The sequence below is a fragment of the Salmo salar genome, chromosome 05, assembly GCF_965601325.2.
Source record: "Salmo salar chromosome 05, fSalSal1, whole genome shotgun sequence".
NCBI lineage: Eukaryota > Metazoa > Chordata > Actinopteri > Salmoniformes > Salmonidae > Salmo > Salmo salar.
In genome coordinates, this window is record NC_138295.1 from 18,386,042 (window position 1) to 18,400,017 (window position 13,976).

General features: G+C 42.4%; 1 protein-coding gene across 4 annotated transcripts; it reads left to right on the forward strand.

The window, feature by feature from the left end:
* The first annotated feature begins 102 nt into the window (after positions 1–102).
* On the forward strand, positions 103–13,894 carry ctsw (cathepsin W). Of its 4 annotated transcripts, XM_014198904.2 has the most exons (14): positions 103–351; positions 2,234–2,476; positions 5,447–5,557; positions 9,020–9,101; positions 9,223–9,290; positions 9,402–9,483; positions 9,603–9,716; positions 10,030–10,178; positions 10,480–10,576; positions 10,685–10,885; positions 11,065–11,129; positions 12,644–12,734; positions 12,846–12,904; positions 13,085–13,894. In XM_014198904.2, the coding sequence occupies exons 2-14, from the start codon at positions 2,243–2,245 to the stop codon at positions 13,157–13,159; spliced, it is 1,428 nt and encodes a 475-aa protein (XP_014054379.2). In that variant the 5' UTR covers positions 103–351; positions 2,234–2,242; the 3' UTR covers positions 13,160–13,894.
* Positions 13,895–13,976: the final 82 nt, after the last annotated feature.

The following is a 13,976-nucleotide window of genomic DNA, read 5'->3' on the forward strand; positions in this document are numbered from 1 at the left end:
AAACGTGAACAACTTGAGGTCAAGAACGCAGCGCCTAGACTTTTGGAACAAAACCCGAAACTAACGTACAGTTCCTGTAGCTCCGCCCACGGTCGTTCCATTGTTGTTTCTGGCAACATTGTATCCATTGTGTAACCATTTCTATTTGGGGCCTTCTGCTGCAGTGTTGCCATGTTCGTTGTTTTCCTGCTATTTGAGCTACTTTGAAAACGATGCATTGGTCGCGGGTTGCAGGTTTTTGGGCTATTTCTACGTTGCACCGCGGCCGCCAAGGCATACTGCTCTTAAAAATATATTTCACTGTGACCTGCTCCTGACTGTCACGCAGTGAGAAAGGCTGTTGCTGGATGGGTGAGTGAGTAGTTGTGAGGGCCGGAGGGGTGTTTGTTGAGAGATCACTACAGTTATTGGCTGAGACAACTTTTTAGGTAGATATGTAGGCTATTTACATTGGCATTATGGAGACACCTTTTTCCATAAAACATATTAATACTCTAGAACTGATGCGCATCAATAAATAATGGAGACAAAGCACTGGAGAAATACTTTGGGCGCACTAGAGTGCGTTACATAAATCCGCTCGGAGGTGTTTGAAATTGCATTGTAATTATGACTGCTTAAATAAAACGGTATCAAGCGAAGTGCTTTAAACATGCTCAGTTCTTTGGTCTCGGGGGGCTGCCGGAGTGGACATTTAAAATGGAAGTTATGGAACGCCCTCGCATGATTCTTTTTGTGGGAAAAAGTCCACAATGAAACGGACACTAGGCTAAATGTATAGAATTAAAAATGTGCCTCTGTTGGCCATCAAATAGCCTATTAATGTATATGCCATTGTAGGCTACCATTTGATACAATAAATATGTTGAAATTACGATATCACTGGAGTCATTGCAAATCAATGTGTGCCACTTGTGTAGCCTACCTGGAGCTGGAAAACCAATTTAATAAATCGCCTACAACTTCAGTTTATCGTTGTTGTAGGCTTGTGTTATTATGAACACATTAGATTGACTGTAACAGTAGTCAGATTAGGCTACAGGTAAAACACATTCAAAAAAAGAAACACTGGCAGCTGTTGACAAGCATATTCAGTTCATATTCATATTGTTCATATTTAATTCAGTGATTGAAAGTATGACCTCACTTATTGCGAAATCTCCTCGCTATTCATGTTGAATAAATTTGTCTATTCATTTGAATTAAGCAAGCTGCTAAATCGTTCAGTTTACATCTTATCTAGGCTACTGTAAACGATCTGAAATGAGATGTAGGCCTATCGGGTGCTATAGGCTACCTGTCTTTATCTAAGCAAATTATGGCAAAATGTAATTAGAATCATACACCCAGATGTATGCCTATTTAAAATAAATGGGCCATTTATAACGACTTAGTCTTAACTTAGTCTTAACATCTGGAACATAATAACAGCACAATAGAAAATAGCCTAACATTAGTTTTTTATGTTCATCCAAGTGTTTCTTGCTCAGAGATTTGAGATCCTCTGTCCAACTTTCATCACTCAAACTCTCCTGTCGGATTTATCTATAGTTATAAACATGCAAAGGGGATTTATTTACAACTATTAACCTGGTTCGAACCCTGAATGCTGCTTGGCATATATACAACGGGTATGACAAAACATTACTTTTTACTGTTCTAATTACGTTGGTAACCAGTTTATAATAGCAATAATGCACCCCGGGGTGCCTTAAAGCTGTATCCAGGCACTCTGCGTTGCATCTGCTTAAGAACAGCCCTTAGCCGTGCTATATTGGCCATATACCATGCCCCGTGTGGCTTATTGCTTAATAATAGCAGTCAAGCGAGTTAATTAATAAGGGCGAATGATCTTTTCTCTTGTCACATATTAACATTCCTTTATTATGCCATGTCATAGATTGCGATACTTATTATTTTGAGAAAACCCGAATTTTTCTTCTAACGTCATTACAAGTTACTGTGATATTCCTTCTTAATTGTCTCGATAACATTATGGAAAAAGGGTTTATTGTATAGATATGGCAACTCCTCATGCTGTGAAAAAAATGTGCTATTTTTCAGGCCTTTTGGCGGGGTTTGAGTGGTCATTTGCTAGAAATTCTCGCTTAACCTGGCAACCCTGGTCTGCTGATTTCTTGTCGCATTGTCGGATGATAGTTAACTGGGAAAACAAACATCCCGTTTTATACTCTTACCGTCCACTGTCCCTTTGACTTTTTCTGCTCTACAGACAGACAGGATGGATGTCGGATTTCGCTGCCCCGTTATCCTTTGCCTAACCCTGGCGGTTTTGGCCTCGGTTCTGGCCGATTTGGATGACACTTTAATGGGGGCACCCGGGTCTTCTGTCCGTTTGTCGGAAAACGACCCAGGTTTGAAGAAGGCACTGAAGTTTGCAGAGGAGCGCTATAACATGGGGTCCAATACGATGCACGTTCGTAGGGTTAGCAAGATCCTCTCTGCCAGTAAACAGGTAGACTACACCAGTGTTGTGAAAATGTTATTTGTATATATATATTTTTTTAATCTCATAATAATAGCCTAAAATCATGTTAATGTCCATTGTGGTTGTAGGTCATAATACTGTATCGTGGGCTGTTCGAGGGTGCTCTCGAGCGGCTATTCTAGATGTTCTTTACCATTCAACCATCAGATTTGCCACCAATGCTCTTTATAGGACACATCACTGCACGCTATACTACTCTGTAAACTGGTTATCTACCCGTCGCAAGATCCACTGGTTGATGCTTATTTATAAAACCCTCTTAGGCCTCACTCCCCCCTATCTGATATACCTACTGTAGCCCTCATCCTCCACATACAACAACCGTTCTCCCAGTCAGTGCTCCCGAGTGGCGCAGCAGTCCAATGCACTGCATCTCAATGCAAGAGGGTTCACTACAGTCCCTGGTTTGAATCCAGGCTGTGATTGCGAGTCCCATAGGGCGGCGCACAATTGGCCCAGCGTTGTTAGGGTTTGTCCGGGGTAGACAGTCATTGTCAATAATGATTTTTCTTAACTGACTTGCCTAGTTAAATAAACAATGAATGTAAACAACCAGCCATAAAGGAGATATGCGGCCGCCTACGTCAGAACCCACCAACATGTTCTAGGGCGTCTGAACTAGAGGTCTTCAAGGGTCTAAAAAGCTGGACCCGTTCCGAAATGGACCTGAGGCTTTGCCACCCGGACCCGATATGCATATATATAGATTTTTTTTTTTACATCGATATATTCCGAACGGACCCGAGGATAACTGAAAAATCTGTCGTTGTGCCCTTGAAGGGAGGAGGGGGTTGTAAAGGTAGGAGGGAGCGTAAAGGTAGGAGAGGAGCAGGGAGAAGGAGACTAGAGACAGCAACCAACCAAGCCAACTCGTGCTATAGTAGACTAATAGCTGCCATAGCTAGGTTATTATTACTATTATTTTTAATTTTACCTTTATTTAACTAGGCAAGTCAGTTAAGAACAAATGCTTATTCACAATGACGACCTACCGGGGAACAGTGGGTTAACTGCCTTGTTCAGGGGCAGAACTACAGATTTTTACCTTGTCAGCTCAGGGATTCAATCTAGCAACCTTGCGGTTACTGGCCCAACGCTCTAACCACCTGGCTACCTGCCACCCCCAGTTGTTAATATATCATAAAATGTGATTACGTAGTACCTGCCTAATTAAGCTAGCTAAAGTTAGCTAGCTAGGCCAATCAAGGCTGCAATGCATGCGCTTTTTCATCCTACAGTTACAAATAACAACAAGTCCAAGCCTTAACTGTCGGCTCTTGGTGTAGACTATCCTCTCCTTTAACTTAATTCTGTCATTTTAATTCCATCTTTCATTGATTAGATATCTCCCAACGTTTGCCACACACAGGCTCTATGACTAGCCTGGCTATTGCCACTTTGATGACTTATGCTTGGCCAACAACAAGCTACACACGCCATGCTCTACTCTAGTGAAAAGCAAGAGCAAAAGCATAAATAATAAAATGTCTTTCTCTCTCTACTGGAGCAGTTGTGTTCGGCTCTGCACGGGCCCTTCTGGACAAGTCAGTTCAAATTATACATACCTGAGACCCGTGACAATCATATCAGATCTGACCCAGTTAATTACTTTTTTTGGGTGAAGTAGGCAAGAATCTCCTTCTCGGTGTCTGACCTGCCTAATTCTTACTTGAAACATAGTTTTTGTGTTTAATAGGCTAAATTACACATTCTGTTAACATATGAACCCAAAGTCATCTGTCTTGCAATTTGTACCCTGACATTTCAGATTTACATATTAAAATTCTTCACAAAGTAGTTTGGATGTAGTGAACTACTTTTTCAGATTAACTTTAGTGAAGTCAACTATATGTTTCTTAATGGTAGCTTATGTGTAGCTTAACTTCTTCCAGTGTGAAGTAATTGGTAGCTTGGTAAACTATCTTTTTAGAAAAGCTTCCCCAACACTGCCCTCAACAAACCCATTGTCTCAACTAGACTAGCCAGTTAGAGCTCTGCTGAATAAGAGACCTGTATTTTCCAGCATAATCAGCCCCTTTAGCTAGGCCTATAAATGCCATATATTGGTCTTGAAAGTGACGTCAGAGCTAAATTGTAAGCTAGATGGCAAAACAACAACCGCAGAGTTGATTTTGTTTATTTTTCAAAGAGGCCGACCTTTACTGTGTATTGACTCTATGTGTTGTCTCTGTGTATTGACTCTGTGTGTTGACTCTGTGTTGACTCTGTGTGTTGACTCTGAGTGTTGACTCTGTGTGTTGTCCCTGTGTATTGACTCTGTGTTGACTCTGTGTATTGACTCTGTGTTGTCTCTGTATGTTGTCTCTGTGTGTTGACTCTGTGTGTTGACTCTGTGTGTTGACTCTGTGTGTTGTCCCTGTGTGTTGTCTCTGTGTGTTGTCTCTGTGTATTGACTCTGTGTTGACTCTGTGTATTGACTGTGTGTTGACTCTGTGTGTTGACTCTGTGTATTGACTCTGTGTGTTGACTCTGTGTGTTGACTCTGTGTATTGACTCTGTGTTGACTCTGTGTATTGACTCTGTGTGTTGACTCTGTGTGTTGACTCTGTGTGTTGTCTCTGTGTGTTGACTCTGTGTGTTGACTCTGTGTTGACTCTGTGTGTTGACTCTGTGTGTTGACTCTGTGTATTGTCTCTGTGTGTTGACTCTGTGTGTTGACTCTGTGTGTTGACTCTGTGTTGACTCTGTGTATTGACTCTGTATGTTGTCTCTGTGTATTGACTGTGTGTTGACTCTGTGTGTTGTCTCTGTATGTTGACTCTGTATTGACTCTGTGTGTTGACTCTGTGTTGACTCTGTGTGTTGACTCTGTATTGACTCTGTGTGTTGTCTCTGTGTGTTGTCTCTGTATGTTGTCTCTGTGTATTGACTGTGTGTTGACTCTGTGTGTTGTCTCTGCATGTGTCTGTCTTGTAGCTGGTGAAGGGTATCCGATACAGCATCATGGTGGAGCTAAGTAACACCCAGTGTAAGAAGGCTGCCAGACTGATGACCTGTGACTTCTACCCAGAGGAACACAACCTGAAGGTGAGGCCTGTGTGTGTTTGTTTTTCTGTCTTGGGATGATAACAGTGTAGGTTGTTGGAGGGAGATAGTGTTACAGGGAAAGTACAGCGAAACTAATGTCAGTCCACCTCATCAAATCAAAACAAAACCCAAAGTTTTACAATATTTGTCACGCCCTGACCATAGAGAGCCTTTTATTCTCTATGTTGGTTAGGTTGGGTGTGACTAGGGCGGATAATCTAGGTTGTTTTATTTCTATGTTGGCCTGGTATGGTTCCCAATCAGAGGCAGCCATTTATCTCCTCTGCGCCGAGGCCCAGTCCGGGCACGGCGTTCTACCCGGCTCCATGGCCGGACCCGTGGTCTGGGCGGGGGCAAAGTCCCGCACCAGAGCCGCCACCGATGCTGGCGGATCCGCGAGCGGAGTGGGTACTTCGCCCCGCACCGGAGCCGCCACCGACGCTAGATACCCACCCGGACCCTCCCCTACAGAGTCAGGTTTTGCGGCCGGAGTCCGCACCTTTGGGGGGGTACTGTCACGCCCTGACCATAGGGAGACTTTTATTCTCTATATTGGTTAGGTCGGGGTGTGACTAGGGTGTGTAATCTAGGTTGTTTTATTTCTATGTTGGCCTGGTATGGTTCCCAATCAGAGGCAGCTGTTTATCGTTGTCTCTGATTGGGGATCATATTTAGGCAGCCATTTCCCCACTGGGTTTTGTGGGATCATGTTTTGGTTTTGTGTAGTTGCCTGTGAGCATTTCACTTGCTTCCCGTTTCGTTTGACCTTTATTGTTTTTTTTGTGCGGTTCACTTCAAATAAAAAGTCGAACCAATTTCACACTGCGCTTTGGTCTGATTGTTCTTACGACGATCGTGACAATATTGAAAATTGGCAAAACCTAAACCACGAATGTAAATAAACTGTCAACTCTGAAGTGGCCAGTATCAAGGCCATTGTGTGTATCTGGGTCTATTGCAGGTTATTATTCTATCCGTCTGTTCTCCCTTCCCCTAGTCATGTGACCAGGACCTTGTGATAAATAACTTGTCATGAATTTTACACACTGTTATCCCCTGCTGCAGCGATGTGCACAAGCAGTCAGCTACCCCTTATTTGTTCCGCCTGCTGTATTTGTTTTCATGACTTAGCAGAAACTTAATCAGAAATGTCTCCAAGGTCAAGGAAACAAAGTGTTCATAGTGTTCACCCCTCTACTTAACTTCTGTGTAGGTTCAGAAATAGACTGTTGTTGGATGTTTACATTAGGTCGCATACAAAGGATATGTATGTGCTTTACCATTGTCACGGTTATCGTCGGTGAAGGAGGACCAAAATGCAGCAGGACTGTGTTTGTTCATTTTGAACATTTATTAAATCAAAACGAACACAAAAACAACAAAACGACCGATCCACTGACAGTCTGACAAGGCTAAACACAGAACAATTTCCCACAAACACACAGACAAACACACCCAACTAATATAGGACTTCCAATCAAAGGCAACACCACACAGCTGCCTTCAATTGGAAGTCCACCCCAATTAACTCCACATAGAAACACACTTACTAGACTACACATAGAAATACATAAACATAGACCATAAACCAAAAACCCGGAAATATTAAATCAAACACCCTTTTTCCAAAACACCCCCCGGACCACATAAAACAAATACCCTCTGCCACGTCCTGACCAAACTACAATAACAATTAACCCTTATACTGGCCAGGACGTGACAACCATTCCCATGACGGGAATCATTTACACAGGCATTTCTCTCTGAAACGCACACAAACATACACTACATTCCATTATCAAATCACATTTTATTGGTCACATACACGTGTTTAGCAGATGTTATTGCAGGTGTAAAATGCTTGTGCTTCTAGGTCCTACAGTGCAGTAATATCAAACAAGTAATACGTAACAATTTCACAACATATACCCAATACACACAAATCTAACTAATCACAACATATACCCAATACACACAAATCTAACTAATCACAACATATACCCAATACACACAAATCTAACTAATCACAACATATACCCAATACACACAAATCTAACTAATCACAACATATACCCAATACACACAAATCTAACTAAGGAATGGAAATAAGAGAAATACATATATGGACGAGCGATGTCAGAGCGCATGGACTAAGATACAGTAGAATAGTATAGAATACAGTATATACATATGAGATGAGTATTGCAAGATATGTAAACATGATCAAAGTGACTAGTGTTCTATTACTTAAAGTGGCCAGTGATTTCTAGTCTATATCTTTAGGCAGCAGCCTCTAATGTGCTAGTGGTGGCTGTTTAACAGTCTGATGGCCTTGCGATAGAAGCTGTTTTTTAGTATCTTGGTCCCAGCTTTGATGCACCTGTACTGACCTCGCCTTCTGGATGATAGCGGGGTGAATCAAATCAAATGTATTTGTCACATACACATGGTTAGCAGGTGTTAATGCAAATGTAGCGAAATGCTTGTGCTTCTAGTTCCGACCATGTAGTAATATCTAACAAGTAATATAACCTAACAATTTCACAACTACCTTATACACACAAGTGTAAAGGAATGAATACGAATATGTACATAAAAATATATAAATGAGTGATGGCCGAACGGCATAGGCAAGATGCAGTAGATGGTATAGCGTACAGTATATACATATGAGATGAGCAATGTAGGGTATGAGAACATTATATAAAGTGGCATTGTTTAAAGTGGCTAGTGATACATTTAATTACATCAGATGGCAAGATGCAGTAGATGGTATAGCGTACAGTATATACATAAGAGATGAGTAATGTAGGGTAAGTAAACATTATATAATATAAAATGGCTAGTGATAAATTGATTACATCAATTTTACCATTATTAAAGTGGGTGGAGTTGGGTCAGTATGTTGGCAGCAGCCACTCAATGTTAGTGATGGCTGTTTAACAGTCTGATGACCTTGAGATAGAAGCTGTTTTTCAGTCTCTCGGTCCCAGCTTTGATGCACCTGTACTGACCTTGCCTTCTGGATGATAACTGGGTGAACAGGCAGTGGCTCGGGTGGTTGTTGTCCTTGATGATCTTTTTGGCCTTCCTGTGACATCGGGTGGTGTAGGTGTCCTGGAGGGCAGGTAGTTTGCCCCCGGTGATGCGTTGTGCAGACCTCACTACCCTCTGGAGAGCCTTCCGGTTATGGGCGGAGCAGCTGCCGTACCAGGCGCTGATACAGCCCGACAGGATGCTCTCAATTGTGCATCTGTAAAAGTTTGTGAGGTTTTAGGTGCCAAGTCAAATTTCTTCAGCCTCCTGATGTTGAAGAGGCTCTGTTGCACCTTATTCACCACACTGTCTGTGTGGGTGGTCCATTACACTGTTTATAAACAAGTCATGAACACAGCAGCCCAATAAAATAAACACAGATTATCTCACTAACCATGTTTTCTCCGCTGATATGTTCTCTGTCAGACGGAGGTGTGTGTGTTTGAGGTCTGGGACATTCCCTGGGAGAGCAAGTCCACCCTGCTCAATCAGAAGTGCCAGCCAGCAGGTTAGTGTCAAAGGTTTAACTGTGGGAACTAAATGTACCTTTGTGCTTTTATTTGTTTAGGATTGTTTCTATAAATACTCGTAGCTACATCTAATTGTTTTTCATGATGCTTGCGTTTCAGTTGATCCCAAACCAGTTGAGACCAACAAAGTAGAATTTCTGTCCCTCTCCACAAGCAAACCAGTTGAGGTAATAGAAAACGTAGCGCTTGTTGTATGTGTGTTTGAGCGTGTTTTCTCGTTTATTCTGTATGCGTATATTTAATTTACTTGTCAATAATTAACTTATATTTTGTGACAGGAGACAGAGGATTTCGTGGAGCTTCTGGGTCAGTTCAAAGAGTTCATGGTCAGATACAATAGGACTTACAGCAGCCAAGAGGGTGAGAGATAAATGTCAATCCATAATTTTACACAACATCGTCCATCCACCTCCACAGATGATAAGGTAAACCATCTTAACATAACATTTTTGTCTGACCTCTGACCTTTGCTGCTACAGACACTGACCGGCGGCTGCGTATCTTCCATGAGAACCTGAAGACCGCTGAGAAGCTCCAGTCTCTGGACCTGGGCACAGCCGAGTACGGAGTCACCAAGTTCAGCGATCTCACAGGTGTGTGTGTGTGTGTGCATGTGTGGGAATGCAGATTAATAAGCCTGATGAAGTTCCAGAACATCCACTGAGTGTGCCGAAGAGGTCACCGTCTGCTCTTCTGTGGAGCAACAGGACATCCTGTGTGTGTCTGTGATTCTGTGACAGTTTGAAACATGTTCCCTTGCAGAGTTAGTTAACCTGTTGAGTAATTCCACTTCTACATAGCTCATTTCAAAAGGCTACAGTACAACTCCTCAGCTGTACACTGTGAATAATCCTAATATTCTTCCTCTCCTCCCTCTACCCTCTCCCTCTGTCTCTCACCGTCCAGAGGACGAGTTTAGGACTCTGTACCTGAACCCCCTGCTGAGCCAGCAGAAACTTCAGCGGTCCATGAAGCCTGCAGCCATGCCCCACGGCCCTGCCCCGCCTAGCTGGGACTGGAGAGAGCATGGAGCTGTCAGCCCTGTCAAGAACCAGGTAGGACAGGGTTTAGAGATGGTCTTATAGACTGGAGATGACTACAGGTATGACTGTAAATGTGTATATGTGATTGTATTTACGGATTTATTTATCGGACAAATAACAACTTAAAAATACTTTATATAGCATTCACAGTATTCATGACTCTTCTTTGATGCTTCACTAAATATAAGTTTAAGTAAGCAAAAGTCATACTTTCATTCATACTGTAGATATGACACAATTCATGGAAAATGTGGAGGTAGGTAATACCTGTGTGTGTGTATGGCTGATTATGTGGCTTGTGTTTGTATTGCAGGGCATGTGTGGTTCTTGCTGGGCATTCTCAGTGACAGGAAACATTGAGGGCCAGTGGTTTGTGAAAACGGGTAAACTAGTGTCTCTCTCTGAGCAAGGTAAGCACAAGCATTGTATGTATCATACACTTACCTGTACAACAGTACAGTTTCCCTTTTCTCCATAACAGTTTTGAATTGATTGGTTCAATGTCCTATCACCCACAGAGCTGGTGGACTGTGATACTGCGGACCAGGCCTGTGGGGGCGGGCTTCCATCAAATGCATATGAAGCTATTGAGAAGCTGGGTGGTGTGGAGACAGAGACTGACTACAGCTACACCGGCAAGAAGCAGAGCTGTGACTTCACCACCGACAAAGTCACTGCCTACATCAACAGCTCTGTGGAGCTGTCCAAGGACGAGAACGGTGAGTGGGAGGAGAGGTGAAAGACACTTTGAAAAAAGTAGAGAGAGAGAGGGTAGGGTACACAGAGATAAAGACACTGATGATAGGTTGAAGGATTGGATGAAGATTGAACGATGCGGTACATATGGAGGAGGGTTGGCCACGTGTTCATCTTGGTTTCCTTCCCTTTTTATGTTTAGAAATTGCTGCTTGGCTGGCTGAGAATGGACCAGTATCTGTGGCCCTGAACGCCTTCGCAATGCAGGTAACCAGGGGTTGAATGGGTTCATGGAACAGAAGGAACAGAAACGGAACCTGGAATGAAAGTGATCCATACTGTTCCGGAACAGAACCACTAATTTAAAAGCATAGGAACGCTTAATAACATTATTTTACGTTCCAGGCATTTTTATCTAGTCCCACAACAAAACGCAAAGCGCCTTTACAAAGCGCCTATGCAAAGCCCTCACTCTGTCACTCAGAAACGTATTCCAGTGTCTGCCTGCAAGCTGAAAATCTTCACCTGTGTGTGTTTAGGCTATCTGCCCCTTTCCTATTTTTGAAGCATAGGCTACTGTACTGACATTACAGGCTTGATTCAGAAGATAGGGAGGGAGAGAGATTTTTAATTAGCTAGAGAAGAATGTATTAACTTTTTCAATGCTAGTTAAGGATACTATAGGCCTAGTGATCACGCTGGATTTATTAACTACAAAAAGGTGTTTTTAATTCTCTGCACACACAAGCTTGTTAGCTAGCTAAATCTAGCTAGCTCAAAGGACGTTCAAAGTTCCTACATAGAAGCCACTTCTCCTAGGTATAATTCTGTGGACCTAATTCATACAATGTATGTCATAACAAGATGCCCAGCGCTTCAAGCCTCCTCCTCAAACCTCTCTCGCTCTCTCCCCAACTGCAAAGTTTCACCGCATCTTACACTTGTCTGTCCATCACACATGTAAACAACTAGCTTGCCTGCTCTTTCCACACTGATTGGTGAAGTCATTTAATGAGTTAAATGTAAAATAAAACATTTTTTTTAAAGGAACAGAAAGGAGCAATATAAACCGGTACTTTTTTAGGGTTTGAAATGGTTCAGAACTTTATTTTCCTGGTCGGAACAGTGGAACGAAAGAAAAAAAATGCGGTTCTGTCCAGAATGAAACGATTGGAAAATAAGTTTGGTTCCAACCCCTGCAGGTAACACCACTGCTAGATCTTTATTCTTCTTCTTCTTTTTAAATTTTTTCCTTTTTGTGATATCCAATTAGGATCTTATCTCATCGCTGCAACTCCCCAACAGGTTCGAGAGAGGCGAAGGTCAAGTCATGCATCTTCCGAAACATGACCCGCCTAACCACACTTCTTTACACCCACCCGCTTAAACCGGAAGCCAGCCGCACCAATGTGTTGGAGGAAACACCGTTCAACTGACGACCGAAGTCAGCCTGCAGGCACCCCGGTAGCCACAAGTAGTTGTTAGAGCGCAATGAGCTAAGTAAAGCCCCCCTGGCCAAACCCTCCCCTAACCCGGATGATGCTGAGCCAATTGTGCGCCAGCCTATGGGACTCCCGGTCACGGCCATTTGTGGCACAGCCTGGGATCGAACCGGTCTGTAGTGATGCCTCAAGTACTGCAACCGCTGTGCCACTCGGGAGGCCTGTCATATCTTTCTTAATGTAACTGAAATTAGCATCACTAAAACACAAGTGAACAATGAAGTGACTAGTATCTATCTATCTAATCCTACCTGCTTTTCTCTCGTTGTTTGTCCTCAGTTTTACAGGAAGGGCGTGTCCCACCCTCTGAAGATCTTCTGCAACCCCTGGATGATTGACCATGCAGTGCTGCTCGTGGGCTACGGAGAACGTGAGACTGACACTTAACTACTCATTTACCTTACATTAACCTAGCGTAATAACAACACTGTGATGAGTCAGAATGTGTGACTCATGTGTGTCTGGTTGTTTCTGTGTACAGGTCAAGGCAAACCTTTCTGGGCCATCAAGAACAGCTGGGGAGAGGACTATGGAGAACAGGTAACAGAAAGCTGTCACACTGAACCTCTATGACAAGACATTATGCGTGCATTTGTAAACCGAGTGTATTTGTTTACAATGCATGCATAATACCTAGTCATGCCTGAACTCTTGGAACATTTGACATGTGTATTTGTGTGTTAATTGACTGATGTCCTGTTGTGTGTTCCTTCCCTCCAGGGTTACTACTACCTGTACAGAGGATCCAGGCTCTGTGGGATCAACACGATGTGCTCATCTGCTATTGTGAACTAGGCGACATGACTCACACACGCGCGCACACACAAACACGTGATCTGAATAATATTTTATTCCAATCTTCACCTGGGATAAAACAAAAACTAACCGCCCTAACTGTGTAGTCAGAACACTGCACAATGCACTGGAAGACCTGCTGACAGTTTACTTAAATAGGGGAAGCAGCATTCATTCATACCTCATTCTTCTCTTTCAAAACAAACCAGCTCCGATGAAGCTATAGTTCTGAGGTAACACTGATCTTTTGTTGTGATTTTACTACTAGCCTTTAAGGATATTTTAATTGAATTGCTGTGTTTTAGGCAGAGGTAATTTCGGTAATCTCTTTACAATAACAGAGTCTAAATGATAAAGGGGGTGTCATATATTTAGACTTCAGTCATGCTGTTTAGTGTCCGTTATGTTCCCCTGCATCTGACTACTCTCTGTGCTGATGCTCTAGTGTAGAATTAATGCTTATGCATTTTTGCTAGACTTTTCGTCTGTTGTAACGTGTTCTGTGCAATACCACATAACGTCAATCTCTCCCCTTAGTTTACAATTTACAACTTCAATGTGCAAGTACTTGTAATGAATGGGTTTGCATGTTTGTATTTTATTTTAAAAGGATCATACAGTGACTGATGTGTAGCCTATTAACTGTTACATATTGCAGTGCTGTGTAACTAGACAAACTAAGGTTTGATAAAACAAGTATTTTATCCATTAATAAAAAATATATCTTATCCATTATTCATTGTGGAATGTAATTTCTGAAGTCAAAATCCACCGTATGTTGGTTGATTCATTGGAGAATATGAGAATATATATTCAC